The 25,949-nt window shown below is 46.2% G+C and overlaps 1 protein-coding gene across 1 annotated transcript in view; it reads left to right on the top strand.

The window, feature by feature from the left end:
* The window catches only part of SMIM14 (small integral membrane protein 14), a 61,716-nt gene that overhangs the window by 7,654 nt on the left and 28,113 nt on the right, over nt 1–25,949 (top strand). Inside the window, exon 2 of the mRNA XM_055139774.1 lies at nt 20,822–20,931. Coding sequence (XP_054995749.1) covers nt 20,857–20,931 — 75 coding nt within the window. The 5' untranslated portion in view covers nt 20,822–20,856. The remainder of the gene's footprint in view (nt 1–20,821; nt 20,932–25,949) is intronic.

Genomic DNA, 25,949 nt, shown 5'->3' with positions numbered 1-25,949 from the left:
TAAAGAAATTCGGTGCTAAGGGGCCAGAGAGGTAGTACAACAGGTAGGGGTTTGCCATTTCATGTGGCCAACCTGGGTTCGTTTTCCAGAATTCCATATGGCCCCCTGAGCACCGCCAGGAGCAATTCCTGGGTACAGAGCCAGGAGTAACCCCTGAGCATTGCTGGGTGTGACCCCCCCAACAAAAAAAGGGGAAATTTTGTGCTTTTATATATATATATATATATGTATGTATATATACATATTACTGTCACTGTCACTGTCATCCCGTTGCTCATCGATTTGTTTGTGTGGGCACCAGTAACGTCTCTCATTGAGACACTTATTGTTACTGTTTTTTGCATATCCAATACGCATGGGTAGCTTGCCAGGCTCTGCTGCTCGGGCTCGATACTCTCGGTAGCTTGCTGGGCTCTCCGAGAGGGGTGGAGGAATCAAACTCGGGTTGGCCGCGTGAAAGGCGAATGCAAAAACCGCTGTGCTATTGCTCCAACCCATATATATATATATTTTTTTTTAAATTTTTTTTGGGGGGGTCACACCCGGTATTGCACAGGGGTTACTCCTGGCTCATGCACTCAGGAATCACTCCTGGCAGCACTCAGGGGACCATAGGGGATGCTGGGATTTGAACTGGGGTCGGCCACGTGCAAGGCAAATGCCCTACCCACTGTGCTATCACTCCAGCCCCGCTCCAGCCCATATATATATACATATATGTGTATATATACTTTTTGCTTTTTGGGTCACACCCAGCAATGCACAGGGGTTACTCCTGGCTCTGCACTCAGGAATTACTCCTGGCAGTGCTTGGGGACCATATGGGATGCTGGGGATCAAACCCAGGTGAGCTGTGTGCAAGGCAAACACCCTATCCGCTGTGCTATCACTCTGGCCCAATGCCTATTCATTTAAACTTTACCCCTATACTTAATGTAAACACTGGCTTACAAAGTTGTTTATGATGATTTGTTATAGGCATTCAATATTCCAACACCATTCTCACTACCATTATTACCTTCCCTCCATTTTTTTTCTCCTATTTTCCCAAAACACCCCTCAAACCTGTCCTCATAGCAGGTCCACAATAATTTATATTATATTGCTTGTTGGACTGGACCCATAGCACAGCGGGTAAGGTGTGTTTGCCTTGTACGTGGCCAACCCGGGTTCGATTCCTCCATCCCTCTCAGAGAGCCTGGCAAGCTACTGAGAGTATCCTGCCCGCACGGCAGAGCCTGGCAAGCTACCTGTGGCATATTCAATATGCCAAAAACCGTAATAACAAGTCTCACAATGGAGACGTTACTGGTGCCTGCTCGAGCAAATCGATGAACAACGGGACAACAGTGCTACAGTGCAGTGCTTGTTATCAATAAATTGCTAGCAGAATGATCAAAAAATATTTCCTTAGAAGAAAATTAGTGTAAATTGTAATGGAGACATTAAGTCCTCGTATGAAGGATTACTAAGATGTTGTTACAGGTTAAGCCTTCTGTGTTAATGTTTGGTTAGTTGAGATTGGTTGCCTTCTGTGTTACATCCCATCCAATCTGGTGTGCTGCTATTGGATTATCGCTGTTGTGGAGTTTGGAGGTGTCATGTGGCCACCTTTGTGGTCACATGCTCCAGGAAGCCCAGAATTCCAGGGTTTTTTTGTTTTTGTTTTTTTTTTTTTTTTGCTTTTTTTGGTCACACCTGGCAATGCACAGGGGTTACTCCTGGCCTGCACTCAGGAATTACCCCTGGCAGTGCTCAGGGGACCATATGGGATGCTGGGAATCGAACCCGGGGCGGTGTGTGCAAGGCAAACAAATGCCCTACCTGCTGTGCTTTTGCTCCAGCCCCAGGCCCAGAATTTTTTAACTGGGTGATACAGCTAGAGTTAAGATTTTAACTGGGCAGCCAGCTTGTGTGTGTGTGTGTGTGTGTGTGTGTGTGTGTGTGTGTGTGTGTGTGTTACTATTGGGGCTTTTGGAAGTATAAGGAGGTGGAGGCAGGTAGCCCATCTTGATTCTGGAAAAACCTGGAGATTTCAGTCAAAAAGACCCACATACCTGAGTTTTCAGCAGGTGAGTTTCTGGTTGAGTCTCCATCCCAAGACAGTAGAGTCTGGCCAGAGCCATGGGGCAGTTTTGATGTACAGGAATGACTGGCTGTGGGCGGTCCAGCTTAGGCCCCCACCTCACCCCCATGCTCCTGATATCTCAACAATGCTCAGGTGTCCAGAGGATTTTTGGCAGCTGGTTGATCTCTTTTGAGATTTATTTTTATTGCTCTGGAGCAATCAATGGCCATTTTTCTCTGTCTTCTGACCTACTGGATGGGGAGGCCATGAAGTCAGGGAGGAGCAGGCTTGCTGATGGCATAAAGGTCTCAGCTTTCATCTCTATGCAAATAACACTTTGCTGAAAGGAATCATCTGTAATCTTTCCCAATATATTTACTTATTTAAATGGCTTTTTTTCCCTCCACACCAACAGGGTCAGACTGCTGGCTCTGTGCTCAGGGGTCATTCCTGGCAGTACTCAAGGGATTGCTCATGTGGCATGTTGGGGATTAAACCCCACTCAGCTGCATGTAAGGCAAGTACCTACCCCACTATACTAGCTCTCCGGCTCCTTCCTCAGATATTTTAATAGGCCTTAGACCCTCAGTGAAAGACACAAAATAAATAAATAGTGATGTATTTGTACCTGGGCAGTAAAGATTTATTTCATTTTTATTTATTTTTTTTAAGATGGCAGAACTTGGGGGCTGGAGCGATAGCACAGTGGATAGGGCATTTGCCTTGCACGTGGCCGACCCAGGTTTGATTCCCAGCGTCCCATATGGTCTCCCGAGCACCTCTAGGAGTAATTTCTGAGTGCATGAGCCAGGAGTAACCCCTGTGCATCGCTGGGTGTGAACCAAAAAGAAAAAAAAAAAAGGATTGCAGAACTTCTTAGTTACTCACGCAGGTTTGTAAGATCTTATTTTTGTACATGTGTGTACCTGTTTAGGCCACACCGCTACTAATCCATATTATTTCTATAGGTTGGCACCTATGAGCACTTGTTAAAGAACCGTAAGGTATTTCAAGGCGTGTGTGTGTGTGTGTGTGTGTGTGTGTGTGTGTGTATGCATGCATGCTCAGGGGAAGTCTTACACCCAGCTCTATGTATCACTCGGGGGTCATGCCTGACGGTGCTTGGCGTGCCATGCCGTGCTGGGATTGAGGCTGGGTCTCTCATTTGCAAAACATGTGCACCAGCCCAAAGCAATTTTGGAAGAGAACTGAAAATTATTTGACACTAACGTTTGAAAGATGGTTAGCTGCTTTAATAGAGTTATAATAATACTCACTGCTTGTCCATGACCATACTCTTAACTTATAGTTAAGTATCATGGCACTTGGCCTGGCCCATTTCAATGCCAGGGTAGCTCACAGGACTCTGCTCTTGGAGTGCTAGGAACTAAGGGCAGCTGAGGCTTAAGTCAAGTAAATACGGATGCCCAGGAGCAAATATTATTTTGGAGCCAGTTAACTCTCATGTTACAGAGCACAGCATCAATTGTCTGTCTGTGTCTATACAAAAAGGATATTGCTAAATAAACCATACAGATGATATAAAGGAAAGAGAAAAGCAATACAGGATTATTAGTTGTGCCTCAGTTGTACTGTTGTTGTCGGAGTGGCTTAATAAGCCTTAAGCTTCCTGCGGGAGCAGCAAAGACAAACCCGTGTGATCCAACTATTCATGGAATATAGATGACAGTGCCTTGACTTCCCTTAGAAGCCCTCGTTTGGCTCTTACAAAAATGCTCCAGGTGAGAAACTCAGACATAATGTAAACAGACGGAGGCAGGCTCTGGTTGGTTAGGTAAATTGCCCAACGTAAAACCACTAGTACTCCGAGGACTAAAACCCCTCCCTCTGGCAGGAGAGAGAGCTCAACAGGCTAGAGTGCATAATTTGTCGCAGGGGGCCCGGATTCAGCCCCCAGCACCACATGGTCTCCTGAACCTTGCCAGCAGTGACCCACAGCATTGCCTGCTATGATCCCCAAACCAAAAGAAAAGGAAATTGGGGCTGGAGCGATAGCACAGCGGGTAGGGCGTTTGCCTTGCACGCGGCCGACCCGGGTTCAATTCCCAGCATCCCATATGGTCCCCTGAGCACCGCCAGGGAGTGATTCCTGAGTGCAGAGCCAGGAGTAACCCCTGTGCACCGCCAGGTGTGACCAAAAAGCAAAAAAAAAAAAAAAAAGAAAAGGAAATTAAAAAAAAAATCGTTATATGTATGTTTGTGTGTGGTGCTGATATGCATAGCCCTGAAATATGGTGATTTTCAATGATACTCAACAAATATATGCAGCCTAGGTATATTTGCAATGCTTAGAAAATATACATAAAATAATTTTGTTTGTTTGAGGGCCACACCTGGCAGTGCCCAGGGATTACTTCAGACTCTACTCAGGAATTACTCCTGACAGGCTCGGAGGACCATGTGAGGTGCTGGGATCAAATCTGGTTCAGCCGCATGCAAGGCAAGGACCTTGTTACCCACTGCACTGCTGCTCTAGCCCCCATATCAAATAGGCTTGTTTTTGTTTTGGGACCATACCTAGCAGTGCTCAGGATTTACTCTGGGCTCTGGGCTCTGGTATCAGTCCTGGTTGAGCTCAGGAGACCCTCTGGGAATGCCAGGGATCAAACCTGGGTCACCTGCATGCAAGGAAGTGCCTTACCCACTGTAGTACTCTGGTCCTCTACATGAAATTTTCAGTAGGGTTTGCTGTTTTGCTGAGTCTTGGTTTTGAGGTCACACCTGGAAGTGCTTAGGGCCTGCTCCTGGTTCTGCACTCTGGAATTACTCCTGTCAGGCTTGGCGAACCTTATGGGATGTTGGGATCAAACCTGAGTGAAGCTAGTGCCCTTCTCATCGTGCTGTCTTTCTGGCCTGAGAATCCCTTTTACTGTGTGTGTGTGTGTGTGTGTGTGTGTGTGTGTGTGTGTGTGTGTGTTTTGTGGGAGTGGGGTGGGGGTGTCGGGGGTTGGGAGGGTAAGGGGTGGTGATGGTGGTGGTGGGAGTTGGAACCCGTGCAGCACATGTGTTGAAACACTGAGCCATATCCTTAGTATCTCTTTCATGCCCTTGCTTTAAAGAAAAAAAAGCAAAACACTTCCATATGTTAATTTAAAACTTAATTTGTTACTTTTCAGATTTAAAGAAAACTGGAAAATTGTATATAAACACCAGATTTTAGTTGTATAGGAGGATTTTTATTTTGTTTCTAACACCTCAGTGCTTTTGTTTTGGAGAAAGTTCCCTTCTCGTTGCTTATTTTCATATTGAATTTTCATTTCCTTTCTTGTATTTCAGTCCGAGCACAGATGTGTCTGTGCTCAGCGTAGTGAAAACACAGACCAGAGCTGGTTTTTGCTTGAATGAACTCATTGACAAGGAGGTGCTGAACTTTCAGAATGTAGCTATTAATAAAGGTACTTCACATCAGGTTGGGGATCCTTCTGGCTACTGCTTTGTTTCATGGTACCTTCTGGGAGGTGGTGTTGGTCGGGGACACAGCTGGCCATGCGCAGGGCTTTTTTCTGGCGTGGCACTCAGAGATCACTCCTTGCCAGGACTGAATCCAGGTCGGCTTTGTGTAAGACAAGCATGCTACCCACTGCGTTAAGCCTCCAGCCCCGTTTTATAGCATACTTTTTTTGGGGGAGGTGAGGTGGGGCACACCCAGCTGTACTCAGCTAACTCCTGGCTCTACACTCAGGGATCGCTCCTGGTGGGCTCAGGAGACCATCTGGGGTGCTGGGGATCCAACCCAAGTAGGCTACATGCAAGACAAGCTCCCTGCCTGCTATACTATCTATCTTTCCAGCCCCTTTAGATGTATTCTTTCTGTTCTCCTTTGATGCCCAACAAGTGTTGCTTGAGGTGATTCCTAGAATACTGTAGGAATGTAGGTAAGGAGGAAATAAATGGTCCCCGAGATCGTTGAAAGTAATGATAATGATATAGGAAATCAAGGTGACATTAACTGAAAACCTCCTGGGAGAGCTAAGGGGAGAATGCCTGCCAAGTGCAAGGCCTCAGTTCAAAGCTGTTGCCACCAGTCCGTGTCACCTGCAAGGCTGGAGGCCCTTCTGTCCCCAGCTATGAAGGTCCTGGAGGATAAATCTGGGGTCAGGGATGAACAGGGAAATGTGAAGATAAGAGCTTAATTCCAGGTGCCACTCATGTGTGTGTAAGGCACTCCTCGCCTCCCCGTGCTCTGGGGGCCTTGTTTAAGCTTTTTTTTTTTTTCTACTTTTTGGGTCACACCCGGTAATGCTCAGGGGTTACTCCTGGTTCTGCACTCAGGAGCACTCCAGGTGGTGCTCAGAGGACCATGTGGGATGCTGGGATTCGAACCCGGGTCGGCCGCGTGCAAGGCAAACGCCCTACCCGCTATGCTATCGCTCCAGCCCCATCTCTTTTAAGCTTCTTAATAGCAGTAGGACAGTGACGGGGAGACGTGTTCTCCTTTTCTTTTGATTTTTTTTTTCTTTTTGGGTCACACCCGGCGATGCACAGGGGTTACTCCTGGCTCTGCACTCAGGAATTACTCCTGGCGGTGCTCAGGGGACCATATGGGATGCTGGGATTTGAACCTGGGTCGGCTGCGTGCAAGACAAACGCCCTACCCGCTATGCTATCACTCCAGCCCCTGTCTTTTGATTTTTAAGTGTTTTCTAGGGAGATGATCTCAGAGGTGACCTGTAATACTATTTTCTGGCCGTTAATTAGATCACTGCTTTTATATGAATTCAATACGATTCATAATTGACTGCAAGCCCTTGAAAGTCCAGACGGTGTTTTATTCTCTTGTCTTCTGAACTCTTCTGCCTGTTGGGAACTTCACCCCTAAGGAGTTAGGTAGGGCTGTCAGAAAACTACGCGTGCTGTGTGACTCTGGAGCATTCGTGGAGAACTCTCCGGGCCTCAGTTCTTTCTCTGAGGGGCCATTTAGATATTTAGGATGAGATATTTAGGATGCTCAGGGGTTAATCCTGGCTCTGTGCTCAGGAATCACTCCTGGTGGTCTTTGGGCGAACTCTGTGGGATGTGGGGATTGAACCTGTTGTTGGCTGTGTGCAAAGCAAACAACCTACCTACTGTACTGTCGCTCCAGCCTCAGACCTTGCCGCTCTTAGATATTTTCATTTATTTCCACAGAAAATAACCATTTGGTCCTTCTTTCTGACTTGTAGCCTCTTCTTTTGAATAGTGTGCTGTCTGAGTGTTTTTATTCTTTGTGTAACCCTATAAAATATTTTATACTAAAGATTTCATAATTTGGAGCAGGAGGTTGTGCTCATTGTAAAGCATGTGCTATGTATGCCGGAGCCTGGGCACTGTTCCTGGCCCTGCGCCCCCCCAAAAAAAGACATTCAGAACATGTATTTTCACTGTAGTTTACTCTTTTTTTTTCTTTTTGGGTCACACCTGGGAATGCACAGGGGTCACTCCTGGCTCTGCACTCAGGAATCACCCCTGGTGGTGCTCAGAGGACCATATGGGATGCTGGGAATCAAACCCGGGTTGGCTGCATGCAAGGCAAATGCCCTACCCGCTGTACTATTGCTCCAGCCCCAGTTCACTCTTTTTTTTTTTTTTGCTTTTTTTTTTGGGGGTCACACCCAGCAATGCACAGGGGTTACTCCTGGCTCTGCACTCAGGAATTACCCCTCGAGGTGCTCAGGGGACCATATGGGATGCTGGGAATCGAACCCGGGTTGGCTGCGTGCAAGGCAAACGCCCTACCCGCTATGCTATCGCTCCAGCCCCAGCCCCTAGTTCACTCTTGTATATAGCTACTTCTAGTTAGAATAATATATGGCCACCCTATGTGAAATATTATAAAGTATTATCTAATATATATTGCATACTATTTTTATACTATAATGCTTTATAATACCACAAAGTAGTATAAAGTTATGAAGAATCTATTAAAAAAACTTGTAACTGCTTTCTTGGCCATTTTAATTTTGAAAATTTGTCATGGTAGAATTCAGGAAGCACTGAAAAGCATGATAATTTCATTTCAATACTTCATGCCACTGATGTACCAAGAGTAGCACACCACACTTGATGGAGTTTAAACTAGTCTCAGAGGGGGAAAAAAGAAAAAAATACATATATATGTAATATATATGTATATATATAAAAGCACACAAGGCTTAACCTTTAACAACATGTTAATAATCTCTTATAGAAGGGCTTAATGGCTCCAGGATGAAATACAACAATCTTAACACACTTTCCTCTAAGCAAACTTTTTATAATCATTTTTAGCAGATTATTCATAACAAGCAATACAAAATAAATTATTTCAGTTCTGCTTTGGGTGCAGGGTTTGGGGCTCAAAGTAGAAACATTTGAAATATGGTGGTGGGAAGGTACAATGGTGGTGGGATTTGTGTTAGAATATTAAATGTAATCAGTTATTATGGACAACTTAAAAAAAATAAACGAATTCAGGAAGCACTGAAAAGTGTGATTATTTAGGGTATATAATGGGATTTATCTGAACATGTAAGGCTTTTGTTTGTTTTGATTTTGGGGGTCTCACCGGGTGGTGCTCAGGGCTTACTCCCGGTTCTGTGCTCAGGGATCATCTTTGGTGGCGCTTGAGGACCTTATGCACTGCTGGGGATTGATCCTGGGTCAGTGATTAATTAATAATTAATAATTAATCAGTCAAGCATCTTACCCTCCATATTTAACTATCTCTCGGGCCCCTTAAAATTACTGACTTCTTTCCGGCATAGCTCCGACGTAGTGTTTAACAAATGATGGACCAATTTATGCTTTTCCTTGCCCACTGCTCATGAGAGATGGGATTGTAGTTAACAAGAAATTATGTCTTTAATAAGAAATAACTTCCTTAATAAGGAAGTCAGTTTCTTTGAAGTTGTTTTTGTCAGAGTGGAACAGATTCATTGGCACCATATGGCCATATCTGACAGCTGTAGAGTGGGCCCTGGTCAGGTATTTTACATTGTGATTTCCTGTGTCATAATACCAGTATCAGAATAGGCAAAGTGCTAGCTTATCAGAACTAACTTCTCTCTTTTTTTAACTACCCAGTGGTGCTCCTGACTCTGTGCTTGGGGGTCCCTCTTGGCAGTACTCAGGGGACTGAACCTGGGTTGCTTGTTGGTGAAAAATGTACCGAGAGGCTTGGAGCTTTCTTTCTTTCTTTTTTTTTTTTCTTTTTGGGTCACACCCAGCGATGCTCAGGGGTTGCTCCTGGCTCTGTACACAGGAATTACTCCTGGTGGTGCTTGGGGGACCATATGGGGATGCCTGGGATTGAACCCTGGTTGGCCTCATGCCAGGCAAATGCCCTACCCGCTGTACTATCAATCCGGCCCCAGGGCCTGGAACTTTGTCTCTGGTTCTGTTTTCATGGTAAAACAAAGAATAATTTTCCTGCTTTCACTTTGTCTGACTGGCAGTTGGTAGGATGTGAAAGTAGTAAAGCTACAGGCAGATAGAAACAATTATTAGGTGTGGCTGTTTTTAACTAAGACTCTTCTGATAGTAGAATAAAGCCAGTGAGTACCTTGCAAAAGAAATATTGTGTGGCTGAATTTGGACATCTTGACACTTAAGACATTGGGTGCTTGGATACAAGTAATCCCACTTACTTCTTACAATAGTCTGTTAGCATGTAGTTCTGTATTATTGGAATTAAACTGGGAGACAAATTTTTTTTTTTTTTGCTTTTTGGGTCACACCCAGCTATGCTCAGGGGTTACTCCTGGCTTTGCACTCAGGAATTACTCCTGGCGGTGCTTGGGGGACCATATGGGATGCTGGGAATCGAACCCAGGTCTGCCACATGCAAGGCAAACGCCCTACCCGCTGTGCTATCACTCCAGCCCCCTGGGAGACAAATATTTTGCTACCCCTATTGTCTACTCATTGGTTGACGAGCTTTCTATTTTTTTTTTTTTTTTGCTTTTTGTGTCACACCTGGCAATGCACAGGGGTTACTACTGGCTCTACACTCATCAATTACTCCTGGCGGTGCTCAGATGCTGGGAATCGAACCCGGGTCAGCCATGTGCAAGGCAAATGCCCCACCTGCTGTGCTATCGCCCCAGCCAATGAGCTTTCTAATTTTTAAAATAATCATTAAGCAATTTAATAATGACTATTATTATTTTCTAATTAGTTTTTACTGGGTAAAAAATAATGAGGAAGGGGCTGGAGAGATAGCGCAAGGTCCGAGCACATGCAGGGCCCATTCATTCTCCGATTCCACCAGTGGTGACTCCCAGCCACCACCCCCCTGCTCAGAGCTGGGAACAGCACTGCACACGCTGCCAGGTATGGTCTCCACGTGGACAGACTTCACTAGACCTCTAGTCAAAAACTTGGTCACTGAACTATTTTTAGAAAAAATAAATTCTTAGAGCTTTTATTCATTCTGGAGAAGCTTATGTTCTCGCTTGAACTTGTATTTCTCTCTCTCCCCACAGTTCCTTCTTAGAAAGTTCCATTCAATAAGAACTACCTTGATCCAAGCTTGATTCACTTAAAAATAAAGTATATATATATATTTTTTTCTTTTTGGGTCATACCCGGCGATGCTCAGGGGTTACTCCTGGCTCTGCACTCAGAAATCACTCCTGGCAGTGCTCGGGGGATCATATGGGATGCTGGGAATCGAACCTGAATGGGCCACGTGCAAGGCACACACCCTACCCACTAAACTGTCACTGCGGCCCAAAACATAAAATATTCTTAGAGGTGATTTCCAACCGCTGTGACTGTGGGAACAAGATTCAAAGTACAGAGTAAAAGCATGTGTAGGCGGCCCTCAATGTCCGTAGGCCAGTGCCAGCAGTTTCTGGCATGTTCTGCTTTCTTGGTTTTATATTTTTGGGGTAAGAATGAAATAAGAATGAAAGTTTTTTAGACAAATGTGCATAACTCGGAATGCTCTTCTGAGTTCCCCCATTTCACTGCCCAGCATCTCTCTTTCCTGTTACATAAAAATAAGTATCATGCAAAGTCGTGTTACTTTGCATTTTGCTTCCCCCCACTACCCCTACCTGTATTTTGGGCGACACATTTTGGGGGTGCTCAGGGATTACTCCTGGCTCTGTACTCAGGGACTACTGGTTTGGGGAACCATATGTGGAATCTAATCCTGTCAACTGCATGCAAAGCAAGAGTCTTATCTCTGTACTGTCTCTCTGGCCTTGCTTTTGCGGGGGTGGGGGGAGGATGGAATTTTGGGCCACCCATGCCAGTGCTCAGTGGCCTCCCCTGGCTGCTCCTGGGCTGTACCTCTCCTGACCGGGCCGAGGGGCTGTGCATTGTAGGGATGGAGCCAGTGCCCCTTGGCGTGCAGAGAGTGTGCTTAGTCTGTTGAGCTATGTCCTTCATTTTGCTAAAGTGAAGTTTGATGATATTGTTTTGTACCCTACCTGCTGGACTACCATTCCAGCCCAGTCTTTAATAATAAAGATTAAAATTTTAAATTTAAGAGACAGTACAGTGGGTAGGGTGCTTGCTTTATACATGAGGGTTTTGATCCCCGTGATGTACCATGCAAAGTATGTGCACAGCCCTGTGAGGATATTTGCCAATTTTTGGCAAAGCAAAAAGTAAAAGACATGTTAATTTTTGGTCAAAGCTGTGTTAAAAGGGGCCAAAACAGGGGCTGGAGAGATAGCACAGCGGGTAGGGCGTTCGCCTTGCACACGGCCGATCCGCGTTCAATTCCCAGCATTCCATATGGTCCCCCGAGCACCGCCAGGGGTAATTCCTGAGTGCAGAGCCAGGAGTAACCCCTGAGCATTGTCGGGTATGACCCAAAAAAAGCAAAAAAAAAAAGGGGGGGGGCAGAACAATATTACAGTGGGTAGGGCATTTGCTTTGCGTGAAGCCAACCCGGGTTTGGTTCCTGGCATCCCATAGGGTCCCCTGAGCACATCCAAGAGTAATTCTTTTTTTTTTTTTTTTTTTTTTTTTGCTTTTTGGGTCACACCCGGCAATGCTCAGGGGTCACTCCTGACTCATGCACTCAGGAATCACCCCTGGCGGTGCTCAGGGGACCCTATGGGATGCTGGGATTTGAACCTGGGTTGGCCGAGTGCAAGGCAAACGTCCTACCCGCTGTGCTATCACTCCAGCCCCTCCAAGAGTAATTCTTGAGTGCAGAGCCAAGAGTAACCTCTGAACATTGCCAGATGTGACCCAAAAATACTGGGAAAAAAAAAAAGATTAAAGGCACTATCTTTGCAAATTAAGGTGGGAACCACAGAGGGTAATCTAGCATATGATTTGGGTATTTGCTTAAAAACTTCATGACTCCCCCAAGCATTTTGCATCAAAAATACTTTTAAACTATTTACTGTATCTCCATTTTACAAAAATAGCCAACTCATTTGAAAATTACCTTTATAATTTTGAAACCTATGGTGATCTTCTATTGCATATGATCTTTTTTTTTTTTTTTTTTTTTTTTGCTTTTTGGGTCACACCTGGCTCTGCACAGGGGTTACTCCTGGCTCTGCATTCAGGAATTACCCCTGGCGGTGCTCAGGGGACCATATGGGATGCTGGGATTTGAACCCGGGTCGGCCGCGTGCAAGGCAAACGCCCTACCCGCTGTGCTATCTCTCCAGCCCCCGCATATGATCTTTTTGTTGTTGGTAATCCTATGTGTTTTGTAAAATGTCCTCTTTTAAAAATTTAAAATGGGGCTGGAGAACTAGTACAGTGGATAGGTCATATACTGAAAGCTCTCAGACTTTTTATGTGACCAAAAGCAAGTTGCAGAACATGTTTAATATGATCTCATGTAACTTCCCAGAATGACATGTATGAAACATTCCTAGGTTTGTAGGGGTGTATCCTGGGAAGCAGTTACAGCAGGCTGTTAACTGTGGGACACTTTTAGGGAGCAAGGAGAAGATTTGGGGAGCAAGGCTCGGAAAGCTCACATTTTTCATTTTACTTCTTGTACTTCTTAGAAGTGTCACTGAGCTTAGTGATCTCATGCCAGTATCACACACTGATATAACCGGGTTGTTTTATTATGTGCTACTAAGAGTGTTTAGACCTAGAATCATTTAAAAAAATTTTTTTTAAGTGGTCAGAGCTTACTCCTGGCTTTGTGCTCAGGGGTCACTCCTTGTGGTCTTGGGGGATCGGACGCGGGTCAGCCATGTGCACGGCGAGTGCTCTATCCCGATACTGTGGCTACCCCCCCTTTTCTTTTTCAATTAACAACTACTTTTAAGAATGAACTTTTGTCTGTAAGCAGACCTCACTCTAGAAAACACATGTGTTGGAACGCCAAGATGTACTTTTTTACCTTTTCCAAAGTTTTGGGCAGGCGACCGAGTGTCACGCTCCAGGGGTGAGCTAAGGTCTTGTGTGACTGAGTTGGTGAACAGAGCTGGAAATTTCCCTCAGCTCGTAGAGAAACAGGATGACTCAGCCGAGCTATTATAGTTGAACTCGACCGGGAAAGGTTCGCTGGTTGTAGCATCAGATCGTGGGGACGTGAGAAGTGGTGTTCTCCCTCTCGCCAGAGTTATTTCAGTACTTCGCTAGGCCAGGAACGGATGGTTTGAGAGCTCTGGGGACGGATGCACACTTGGTCTGCTATTAGGCTACCATAAAACCACTGGTAAAAGCTTCATTTACGCCGTTTCTGGTTGTGATCATAAATACTGTGGTAGGAAAGTGCTGTGTGTTAAACACAAGGAAAAACTCCACACTCCCCAACGTAGAATACCCTGGAAATGCCCTCAGATCTGTCCACTTTATCTTCAATCATTATGTCCTACGCTCAGAGACTATTCCTGGTGGGACCTTTGGGGGGTGGGGAGGGGGCGGCGTGTATTATATTGGGTGCCAGGGATCGAACTTGGGTTGGCTGCATGCAAGGCTAGCGCCCTATCCCTATACTATCAGGCCTTCCAAAACATTGTTTTATTTATTTGTTTTAATTAGGACTATCACTATTTTTTAAAAATATATTTTAAAAAACAAAAAAAACCCAATATATTTTAACATGGAAAAAAGCCACAACTGTTGGTACAATTCTAGAATTAAAATGGATTCGGTGCCAAAGCTGCAATATTAAAATCAATAGATATAAAAAAATCAATTTAGGTGAAAATTGTGCTGTTTAGATACGATTGTTAGGTCCTTGTCTAAGAGTCGATGCAGCTGTTGGTTGCTTAGGAGGCGATGGCCCCTCGGTCCAGAGATTTTAGGGCCTGTGTCCGGGCCGATGAGTTGGCACGGTGGCAGGGGCTGTGGGAAGGATGGGGGGAGGGCGCCCACCCCGACTCCCTAAAAAGCATCCCCGTTGTCTGCCTGGGCACCGGATACCTGAAATCATTCGCAGATTGGCATCTCTGCAGAGTATTCGTGAAGCGGTAGAGAAAGGCACTGTTTTAAAGGAAGTTTTATCACACGTCTCTGAGACGGATTTCCCAGAGCTCTGCTTCTGGTAACAGGGTTCCGTCTCTCCCAGGATAGTGCAGCTTTTAATGTCTCTGGTTACCTGGGATTTAATTGTGGGCTGGGGTTGGGAGAATTTTGCTCTGGTGCTTAGCCACCGCTGTGCATTGTTACTTGTTCTTAAGTTCTAGCTAACAGACAAAAGTGGCAAACAAACAAAAAAGGCATTTACTGAAAACAGTAGGACCTAAAGCAGAGCCTTGTTTTTTTTACACGAAAGATGTTCTATGAGGTCTGGGACCTTTGAGGGAGAGCCTGTTTGTGAATGTTTTCTCATTTTACTGGAGGCTGTTTAAGACTGGCATGTATATACACATGTAATTGTTTTGGAGCCACACTCAGCAGTGCTCAGGGCTTACTCCTGACTTTGTGCTCAAGGAATCACACCTGGCGGCCTTGGAAACCTTATTGGGTCGCAGGCATTGGCCCTGTGCAAGGCAAGCACCTTACCTGCTGTATTACGTCTCTGATCCCTTGACTGGAATGTGTTTTAAAGTCCTGCTTGAGGGCCGGAGGAGGTAGTGCGAAGCGCTGTGTAACGTGCTTTGCAGTTGGAGACTTACGCTTGATCCCCAGTGCAAAGCACTGCGTGGTCCCAGAGCACGCTGCGTGGGACGCTATTTGACTTTCATGTTCCTGGCATATGTAAATGCAGGAAAAAGAAAACACAACAAAACCCAAAACCCAGCAGTGTCGAGCACCCAGCAAATATCGATGGAGTGTCATGCTTACGCACTCACAGCCAAACAGAACCGTAGCTAAGTTTGGTTCCTGCCCTCAAGAAGCTGTTTGTGTTTAGGGGCAGGAAAGTTGGTGTGGAGTCTAATTAATTTTTTTTAAGGAAATGAATTAAAGGGAATTGACAAGAGCCCATTGTCAGTGGTCTGGCAGGTCCCTTGCTTGGGGAGGGCCGCGGTTTGAGCAGATAGGGCATTTACCTCCCATGAGCCCAACCCAGGCTCATCCTTGGCATCCCGTATGTTCCCCTGAGCACTGCCAGGAGTGATCCCTGAGTGCCCGAGCCAGTAACTAACTCCTAAGTGTTGCCAGGTGTGTGCCCCCTGGGAAAAAAAAAAAGGTCTTTAATATATTCTTAGACTTCTGGGGAGCAATAGCACAGTGGGTCGGGCGTTTGCCTTGCACACAGCCGGCCCGGGTTCGATTCCCAGCATCCCATATGGTCCCCTGAGCACCGCCAGGAGTAATTCCTGAGTGCAGAGCCAGGAGTAACCCCTGTGCATTGCCGGGTGTGACCCAAAAAGCAAAAAAAAAAAAATATATATATATATATATGTAAATATATATATACATATATATTCTTAGACTTCTACATGTATTCATATTGTCTTTAACTGTTATTGTAATTGATTTTTTTTTAGGGGGAGGGACATACCTGGTGATACTCTGGGGTTACTCCTGGCTCTGTGCTCAGGGATCTCTCCTGGCGGTCCTTGGGGACCCTATGGAGTATGAAGCATTGAACTTGGTGTGGCCATGTGCAAGGGAAACACCATAGCTGCTGTACTATCGTTCCAACCCATCTTTTTTTTTTTTAAATAAGATTGCATCTTTTCTTACAGCCGCAGGATGTTCCGTTGTATTATATATACCACGGCTTCTTTATCCACTCCTGTCATTGGACATTCGGGAAGAGGCAGATCAGAAATCACATAAGGACAGTGGTCTTGGATACTGTGGTGGTGGCGAAGGTGCAAGTAACTACATCAGTATCATAAAAAGTTATCATTGTAACTCATCTTGCCTAAGGTATAATAAATATATGCATGTATGCATATACACACATATATGTATGTATATATATGTTTCAGGATACTGAACATCACACTCTGTTATGTTCAGTATCCTGGTGGTGCCGGATAGGGACCATGTGGCGTTCTGGCGATCCAACCTGGGTCAGCTGTGTGCAAGGCAAGTGCCCTAATCGTTGTACTATCTCTCTGGCTTCTATTTACACATTTTTTTGGTGTGATGCTCAGGGCTTACTTCTGGCTCTGCGCTCAGGGATCACTCTGGCAGGGCTCAGAGACCATGTAGGGGGCCAGGGATCAAACACGGGCTGGCCGTGTGCAAGGCAAGCTCTGCTCTCCCTCTGCCCAAAGACCGCTTTCTTTCTTCAGAGGACCGGGGGATAGATAGCTTCGTGGCTAAACATTTGCCTTGAAGCATGAGGTTGTGTGTTTGGTTCTTGGCACCTCCCGTGTACTGTGTGAGATCATGAAGGCCCTGTGTGAGACCATGAAGGCCCTGGTGTCAGGGTCCCGGGTGCTGCACAGAGTGTGGTCCCCCATGTGATTCACCGTGGCCAGGCATCTGTGAACAGCCCACCCAGAATGCGTGCAGTCTCCAGCAAGTACCGCAACTGAGCGTACTGCCCCCAGTGGGCATAGCCAACTGTGTGGCCTACCCTGGTGTGATCCCCACAGCCAAGCTGTGCAATCCCCAGGTCCTCCGAACAGCAAGAATGCAAGGGTGAAGATTCACAGAGTGACCGTTGACACCTTTGGTGGCTCAAAGGACTCAAGCACTTGCCTTGCATATAGGAACCCAGGATCTACCCCCAGCATCGCGTGGTCCCCCTGAGCATTGCCAGGAGTGATCCCCAACACTGTGCCAGGAGGAGACCCTGAACTCTGCTGGGTGTGTCTGCCCCCTCCCCCAGAAACAAACCTGGATAAAATGTTTGTGCTCAAAATTATATTCTCTAAATATATATATATATACACACATGTATATACATATATGTGTGTATATATACATATATGTGTGTATATATTATATATATATATATATGTTCTCTTGATGGACCAGAGAGATAGCCCAGCAGGTAAGGCACTTTTCTGGCATATGACAGACCCTGGTTTGACTGCCGGCACCTCACAGGATCCCCCTGAGCACGGCCAGGAGTGATCCCTGAGCGCAGTGCCAGGAGTAGCCTCAACATTCCATGTGTGGCCCTACATTCCTTCTGTGTCCTCCAAATTCTGTTCTCTTGCTTCTTAGCTGTTAAGTTTGCTCTGTTCCTTCCTCCTTGTCCCCCCACCTTTGTTGTGGTGGTGGGGGCTCGCACACCTGGTTGCAATGCTCACACACACTTGCTCACTATGTCTGCCATGCGCTCACAGTCACAGTGCTCATGCCCACTGTGTGTGGCACATCCCAACCCCCGGGCATGAGCTGCCAGGTCTCCTGGCCTGGGCACTCCTCTGGGTACTCCTGGTGGCGTGGGCTGGCTCTGGGGTGCAAGCACATGGCCTCACACCTCAACACAGGCACTCGACCACAGAGCCACCTCTCTGGGCCCAGCGAGCTCATCTAGCACTGGTGGCCCCTTGAACACCACTGCGTGTGGCTCCAGTACTAAGCAGAAAGAGCCCAGGGAGGCTCATCCAAGTTCCACCCCCAGGACCTCATGGTTCCCCAAGCCCCCGCTGGAGTAATGCTTGAGTGCAGAGCCAGGAGTAAGCTCTGAACACTGCTGGGTGTTCCCCCTGCCAAAACAAAGCAAACAACCCCCCACCCCAAAGATCTATTCTTCCAGTACTTTCTTTATATGTGCAACATAACTTAGTTTTCCAGAAATACTGTTTTTAGTATACTACTAAAATAGTATAGTATATTAGTATACTACTATTTTATACTATAAAAAAGTATATTATGTATAGTATATAATAGTAGTATATATAGTATATATACTAGTATATATAGTACATATTATATACTATAGTATATACTATACTACTATTAGCATACTAATATTTAGTATACTACGAATGCTACTAAATTCAACCATTAGATATCACTGGAATTTTGTCACGTTCAGTCATTCAGTATATTCTGTTCTCATATTTATTATATCATAATCTCTCATCCTATTCTAAATTCTGGTAAAATCCCAGGCCAGTCTGTGGACATTCTAACCCATGGCTCTCGTTGACTGCTCCCAGGTTTCCTGTTTTGTTCCATTTCTTGCGGTGCCCGTCGGCGCCTCAGCCGTGCGCAGCGGGAGCCCTCCCGCTGAACCCCAGTTGTGTAACAGCCGTCAGTGTCGTGCGTCACAGTCTTGCCCAACCAGCACCATTATCTGATTCCAAAACCTAGGGCTCCAACCAGACACTGTTCTTTAAGCAATCACTCTCCGTTTCTCAGCCCCCTCCCTCTTTTTATTTTTTGAGCCACATCCAGTGGTGCTCAGGGGTTACTCCTGGCTCTGCACTCAGGGATCACTTCTTGGTAGACTTGTGGGGGAATCACACGGGGTCCCGGGAATTGAACCCAGATCAGCTACATGGAAAGGCAGGAGTCCTGCGTGCTGTACGATCTCTCTGGCCCGGTATGTCTGACTTTAAAAAAAAATGAGGGGGGGTGACGCGTAGTGGTAGCGGGTAAGGCGCTTGCCTTGCGCGCGGCCACCTGGCGTCAATCCCTGGCATCTGATATGGTTGCTTGAGCACCAGCAAGGAGTGATTCCTGAGTGCAGAGCCAGGAGCAATCCCTGATCATCGTCAGGTGTGACCCCCAAACAAACAGAAAATTAGGTCACAACAGGTGGCTGTTCCTGGTGGTGCCAGGGGTGGATCTGAGGCTCCCGTGAGCACACATTGCAGACCTTGAGCGCGCTCCCCATTCCCAGTGAGTCTTGTTCTGTTCGTGAAGCCAGGGATAGTCCAGATCTCCGCCTGCAAAGATGTTCAACTGACCAGTGAGTCCTGTGTCTAGCCCTCTAGCTTCATCTTGGTTTTTACGCCCTTTCTTACCTTCTCTCTATTCATTTTGTTCCTGACTCTGGGCTGTTGTGCTTGCATGCTTGGCTGTAGGACCCACGAATGGTCACACTGCTTTAGTTGTGGTGTTTGCTGAGGGTTGAATTTCATGAAGAAATTAAAAAAATTTAGGCGCCATAATTTATAAACCCGTTAATGAAGGGTTTCCATGTGTAAAAATATTCCAACATCACAACCCCCACCTGAGTATCTACTTTCCTTCACAACTGTCCCAGTGTCCCGCCACTGACACTGACCTCATTATTGTGGCTCTTGTGCGTAACTGACTTTGCTGCAACCAGAAATCACTCATGACCCTCACCATCACAGGCAGAGTCACCGGGATCCCACATGGCATATGTGGTGGTATCTGGGATGGGACTCACCTTTTTCTGAGTTTTTGAACCATACCTGGCAACGCCCAGGGGTTACTCCTGGCTCTGTGCTCAGTAATCACTCCTGGCGCTACTCAGGGAACCATATAGGGTTGGTGGTCATTGAACTTGGGTTGGCTGCATGCAAGGCAAACGCCCTCCCTGCTGCATATCCTGTGAACTCACAACCTTATGCTCGTCAGACAGGCATTCTAAGCCATGAGCTATTCCTCTGGGCCCCTGGAGGAATTCTGTGTGTATTTGGATATTAAATATAATCAATTGTAATCTTATTTACAAATATATCTCTTATTTGGGACGTTTTCTTGTTGTTTTTTCTTTTTTCTGAGGGGGTCACACCTGGTGTGATGCTCAGGGGTAACTCCTAGCTCTGCACTCAGGAGTCACTCCTGGTGAGTGTGGGGACCATCTGGGATGCTGGGGATCAAACCTGGGTCGACCGCGTGCAAGGCAAACACTCTACCCTTGGTACCACCTCTCTGGCCCCCCCATTTAATGGGTTTTCTTGTCAGTATTGGTTTGATGATCTTTATAGAACCACATGTCATTCCCTCCCTCCTCCACCCCCAGCGTGGTCAGGGGAAACTCCTGAGCACTGCCAGGTGTGGCCCTGAAACCAGAAATCAGTGATTGACTAATTGGCATGAATATATACCACATGAGGTTTTCACGATTCAAGAGAGAGTAACTCTGAATTGCATTTTTGTTTGTTTTGGGGAGACATCTGGCGGTGCTTAGGGATAATTCCCGGCTCTGCACTCAGGAATCATTCCTGGCAGGCTCTGGGGACCATATGGATGCCAAGGATCGAACCTGGATCAGCTATGTGCAAGGCAAGCACTCTGCCCATTGTACATTTTCTCCAGCCCCTGAATTGCACTCTTTCATTTTTCATTTTTTTTTTGGCTTTTTGGGTCATACCAGCGATGCTTAGAGGATACTCCTGGCTCTGCTCTCAAAATTACTCAGTGTTGATGCTCAGTAGGACCATATGGGATACCAGGGATAGAACCTGGGTTGGCCGTGTGCAAGGCAAATGCCCTACCTGCTGTGCTATCTCTCGGGCCCTGAATTGCACTCTTAACAGTGTTTTCCCTTCTTTCTAGATCTAAGCAGTCAAGTTCACTCAAGCTGGGTAATCATGGCAGAAGGCGGATTCGATCCCTGTGAATGTGTTTGCTCTCACGAACATGCGATGAGAAGGCTGATCAATCTGGTGAGCTGAACAGGAGGGTACTGAGCTGGGCTGCCCTCCCCTCCCCCCACTGTTTCTGTGAGAATGTTGGTGATCGGGAGTTTGCATCTGATGGTCAGAAAAAAATTGCTTCAGCAGTTGAAATTCCATGGTGATGTAAGTCATCATGGCTAAATCTTTAATTATAAGAAATTTTTTTTGTTTGTTTTGCTTTTTTTGGGGGGGGGGTCACACCCAGCGATGCTCAGGGGTTCCTCCAGGCTCTGCACTCAGGAGTTACTCCTGGTGGTGCTTGGGGGACTATATGGAATGCCAGGAATCAAACCCAGGTTGGCCACGTGCAGGGCAAACGCCCTCCCCACTGTCTTATCGCTCCAGCCCCTATTATGAGTAATTCCTTATGACGGAGAAAAGGCAGTTTGCTGTCTATTTACTACTTTTGGGGCTACGGTCAGTGGTGCTCAGGGCTTACTCTTGACTCTGCGCTCAGGGGTCACTTCTTGCGGGACTGGGAGGACCATATGGGGTGCTGGGGAGTGAACTTGAGTCAGCCACAGGCAAGGCAAGTACCTGCCCTGTGTTATTGTTCCGACCCCTCCCCTCAACAGTCACTCTTGGCAGTGCTCCGCGGACCAGACCGGGTACTGAGAATCGAAAACGGGTCGGCTGTGTGCAAGGCAAGCATCCTGCCTGCTGTATTATCAGTCTGGCCTCACTCGGGCCTTTCTTAGTGATAGATTTATGTTGGGGCAATTTCAGCATCATGGGTAGTTACCAACTTGTACCACCTATTCTCTTCTGTATTAATGCAGAGAGTCTTTAACTACATGTAGCTGATGGTCTGTAGGGGCGTGATATCACAGATAAGTTAATACAGGTTTGTACAGGCATTTGCTCAGAAGTTTGAATTGTTGGTAGTTAATGAGCAGGTTTGGTTTTTTTTTTTTTTTTTTTTTTGGCCATATCAGCTCCCTCCTGGCTCCACACTCGTGGTCACTCTTGCAGGGCTCAGGGATCATATGTGGTACCAGGAATTTATCTTGCAACAGGGGGTCAGCTGCATCTGCAAGGCAAGCACTCTGCCCTCAGTGCTATCACTCTGGCCCCAACTTTTTCTTTTGCTTTGTGTACAGGAGATTGAACCCAGGGCAAGGCAAGTTCTTTACTGCTGAGTTATACCTCATACTCCAGCCTTGGCAGTTAATTAGCAGGTCTCTATGTAGTGATTAATGCTATACTTTAAAAAATAAAACCCTTCTCCCTTTCCATCTTGTAGTTTTGATGTCTACGGGTTCAGGGAGGGGAAAGCACATGGTGAATGCATGCTTTTTTGCATTTTATTTTATTTTCAATATTTTTGGCTTTTGGGGTCACACCTGGCAATGCTCAGGGGTTACTCCTAGCTCTGTGCTCAGGGGACCGTATGCAGTGCTGGGAATCAAAGTGGTGTGGGGGATATGCAAGGCTAATGCCTTAATTCTTGTACTACCATTCTAGCCCCTAGACTTTTAATTTTTTTACATTTAATTAAATCTGGTTTTCTTTTTTGGTTAGAGTATCATCATTTTCCCAAGGCTTTACAGTGATAATAGCTAGTTGTGAAACCCAGGGAAATTAGGGGCTGTGGTGGGCTATTAACCCCCTGTGGTACTCGGCTGCGTTTGGATCAGTGCTCAGATGTTGCTCTCTGCAGTGTTCGGGGAGCCATGCCGTGCCAGGGCCTGCACTCGGGCTCCCGCCTGCAAAGCCCAGGCTGAGCTCCGTGAGCCGCCTGAGATCAGGGCTCAGAGTCAAGGATTGTAACTATGAAAATGAGCAGCCCAGGGCCAGAGCCATGGGACAGCAGGCGGAGAGCTTGGCGTGTGCAGGCAGCTGGTAGCTGACCCTGCATTCGGTCCCTGACACCACATACTGTCCCCTGAGTCCCACCAGGAGTGATCCCTGAGTGCAGAGCCAGGAGGAGACCCTGAGCACTGCCTGGTATGAGCCCCCATAAGAATGAATTGTAAAAATGCATAGCTCTCTCATACCCCCTCCCCGAGTACGCCCACTTGTGTGTCATCACCAACAGACACAACAGAAGGGACACAGAGCAGTTAGTAAAGGCAGACGAGAAGAGAAGTGGGGCCTGAGCGGCAGGACGGCGGGTAGGGCCCTTGCCCTGCATGCGGCCAAACCAGATTCAGTCCCCAGTACTCCGTATGGCCCCTGAGCCTACCAGTAGCAATCCTGGAGCACAGAACCAGGAGTAAGCCCTGAGCAATGCCAGGTGTGGTCCCCAAAAAAACAAAAAAATAATGAAGAAGGAAAGCTTTTTGCTTATTTTTGGCCACACCTATAGTAGTGATTGTAAAGGGGGGAGTTTCAAGGGAGACTAGCTGCTGCTTCTTGGTTCTTTTTTTATTTTTATTTTCATTTTTTTTTTGTTTTTTGGGTCACACCCAGCAATGCTCAGGGGTTACTCCTGGCTCTGCACTCAGGAATTACTCCTGGTAGTGCTCAGGGGACCATATGGGATGCTGGGAATCAAACCCGGCTCAGCCGCATGCAAGGCAAACGCCCTACCCGCTGTGCTATCGTTCCAGCCCCTCTTTTTCAATTTTTGTGCCTTGCACTTAGGGATTACTTTTGGCAGTGCTCAGGGGGCCCTACGGGATGCCAGGGATAGAACCTGAGTCAGATGTGTGAAAGGCAAATGCCCTACCTGTTGTATTCTCCTGTCCCCACGGAGGTGGGACACTTTTTAAACTCACAGAAAGGCTTAAGACAGACTTTTCTTACCTTTTATTCTTTCAAAATTTTACTTATTTATTTTTGGTTTTTGGGCCATGCCTGGTGATGCTCAGGGGTTACTCTTATCTCTGTATTAAGGAATCATTCTGGGCAGGGCTTAGGGGATGCTGGAAATTGAACCCAGGTCAGCCACATGCAAGGCAAGCGCCCTATCCATTGTACTATTTTTTTGGCCCCAAAAGTTATTCCTGGTAGGGTTGGGGACCATCTGAGGTGCTGGGGATTGATCCCAGTTTGACCATGTGAAAGATAAGCACCTTCCATGTTGTATTATTTCTCCAGCACCTTTTAATAATAATAATAATAATAATAATTTTATTTATTATTAAAATAATTTTTTAAAATCGCCTTGTACTCAGGAATTGCTCCTGGCAGTGCTTGTGGGACCATGTGGGATGCCAGGTATTGGAATCCAGGTTGGCCACGAGTAAGGCAAACGCCTCCCTACTATACTATCACTCTGGTCCCCCGGCTCCTTATTACTGTTTAATTTTGGCTACACCCAGTTGAGCTCTGGGCTTGCTCCTGGGTCTGTGTTCAGGGGTCACTCCTGGTGGGGGTATGGGAGACCATATGTGATGTGGGGGGCGGTCTAAGAAGGGCAGACCACATGCAGGGCAAATCCCTTAAGTCCTATGCTATCTCTCCGACCTCAGGCATCCCCTGTTTTAAGGGAGAGGACTTTGCCTGTGGTGCAGAGAGTTGCACTGAGGTGCACCTACGCCTTGACTTGTCCTGCAGCTCCAGGGGCTGGAACTCGTCCTTCAGACCCCTTCCTGCCCCAACTGCTGCTGGGCCCCCAAGTGCCCTACAGAGCACTGAAGGTTTGATCCATGGGGCTGTTGAGGGATCAGAGAGTAGGAGAGAAACTTTAAAAAACTTCTAAAAACCAGTTATAGCAACAACATCTTGGATGACCCTTTCGTACAGGAACATGTCGAAGAGCTTTTGTGAAATATCAGAACACACGTGCTCATAAAAGTAATGAGGAATTCAGATTCCTTCTCTTTCTAAGGAGTTGGACGTAGATTGTAACTGGTGTGGTGAGCTGGCTGGCGCAGTGCTATTGGATAACACTGTTCATGGCAGAATTAATCAAGCCGGCCAGCTCCTTGAACTGAGCACCAGAAGACGGGGAGAGCCTGATACACCGCACTAGATCAGTGAACCAACCAACTAGATTTTCTCAACCAGGCTATAGTCAGTAAGCAAGTAAATTAAACAGTAAAGAGTAAGCTTGACGACAGAGAACAAGCTTTTAGAGACATACTTAAGGCAACAGTGCAGAGATGTTATCCCTAAAAGAACTATATGGCAAAATTACCATTGGTAGCTGTTTCCTGAAAATTATTGGATTTATGGCAGAAGTACTTTTTTTGATCAGCTGTTATGGGTTTCATTGCTGTATTTATCCCAAGAAAAACAGCTTTATTTCTTTTCCTTTTTTTTAAAAAAATTATTTTTATAAAGTTGTTCACAGTAATTTATTACAGTCCATATTCCACTTCCATTCCCAACACCATTACACCTTCCTACTACCACCCAAACCCGCCCCCAAAGCAAGTCCTAGATAATTTATTTTGTATTGCTTGTCATAATCTGCTAAAAATGATCCAAAAATGTTGGAAGTGTGTTAAGATTGTTGTATCTTACCCTGAAGCCAGTAAATCCTTGTATGAGACTACTAACATGTTATTACAGGTTGAGCCTTGTGTGCTAATTTTTGTTTTGTTTTGTTTTTTAATCAAGATCGGTTGCCTTCTACTTTATACCCCATCAAATGTGGCGTACTACTCTTGGTACATCAGTGGAGTAAAGTATGAGATGTCGTGGGCTGCAAATGTGGCTGCACACTGCAGGATTTCTAAAATTTGAATAGGGTGATACAGCTGGAGTTAAATTTTAAACTGGATGGTGACTTTGGGGTCCAGAGGCATTTCTGCAGCTTGTAGCTCTCCCGAGATTTTTTTGTGAATCTCAGGATCATGGCTGTTAATGCACTCAACTGGCACCAGAAGCTGTTCATGGGTGTGACTGCCAGACTCCCAGAAGAACAGGGAGATGAGGGGAGGTCGCCCATTCCAGATTCCATGAGAGCCTGGAGATTTCGGTCACAAAAGCCATGTACTTGAGTAGGAAAACAGCTTCAATCTCCAGAAGAAAATCAAAAGCCATGGGATTTATGCTGTATTGACATCTTGCCAATATATACATACATATAGCATCATAGTAATTTATCATGGGCA

The sequence above is a fragment of the Sorex araneus genome, chromosome 5, assembly GCF_027595985.1.
Source record: "Sorex araneus isolate mSorAra2 chromosome 5, mSorAra2.pri, whole genome shotgun sequence".
Taxonomy (NCBI): Eukaryota; Metazoa; Chordata; class Mammalia; order Eulipotyphla; family Soricidae; genus Sorex; species Sorex araneus.
Note: the sequence above shows the minus strand (reverse complement) of the source record. Positions and strands in the feature narration are given on the sequence as shown.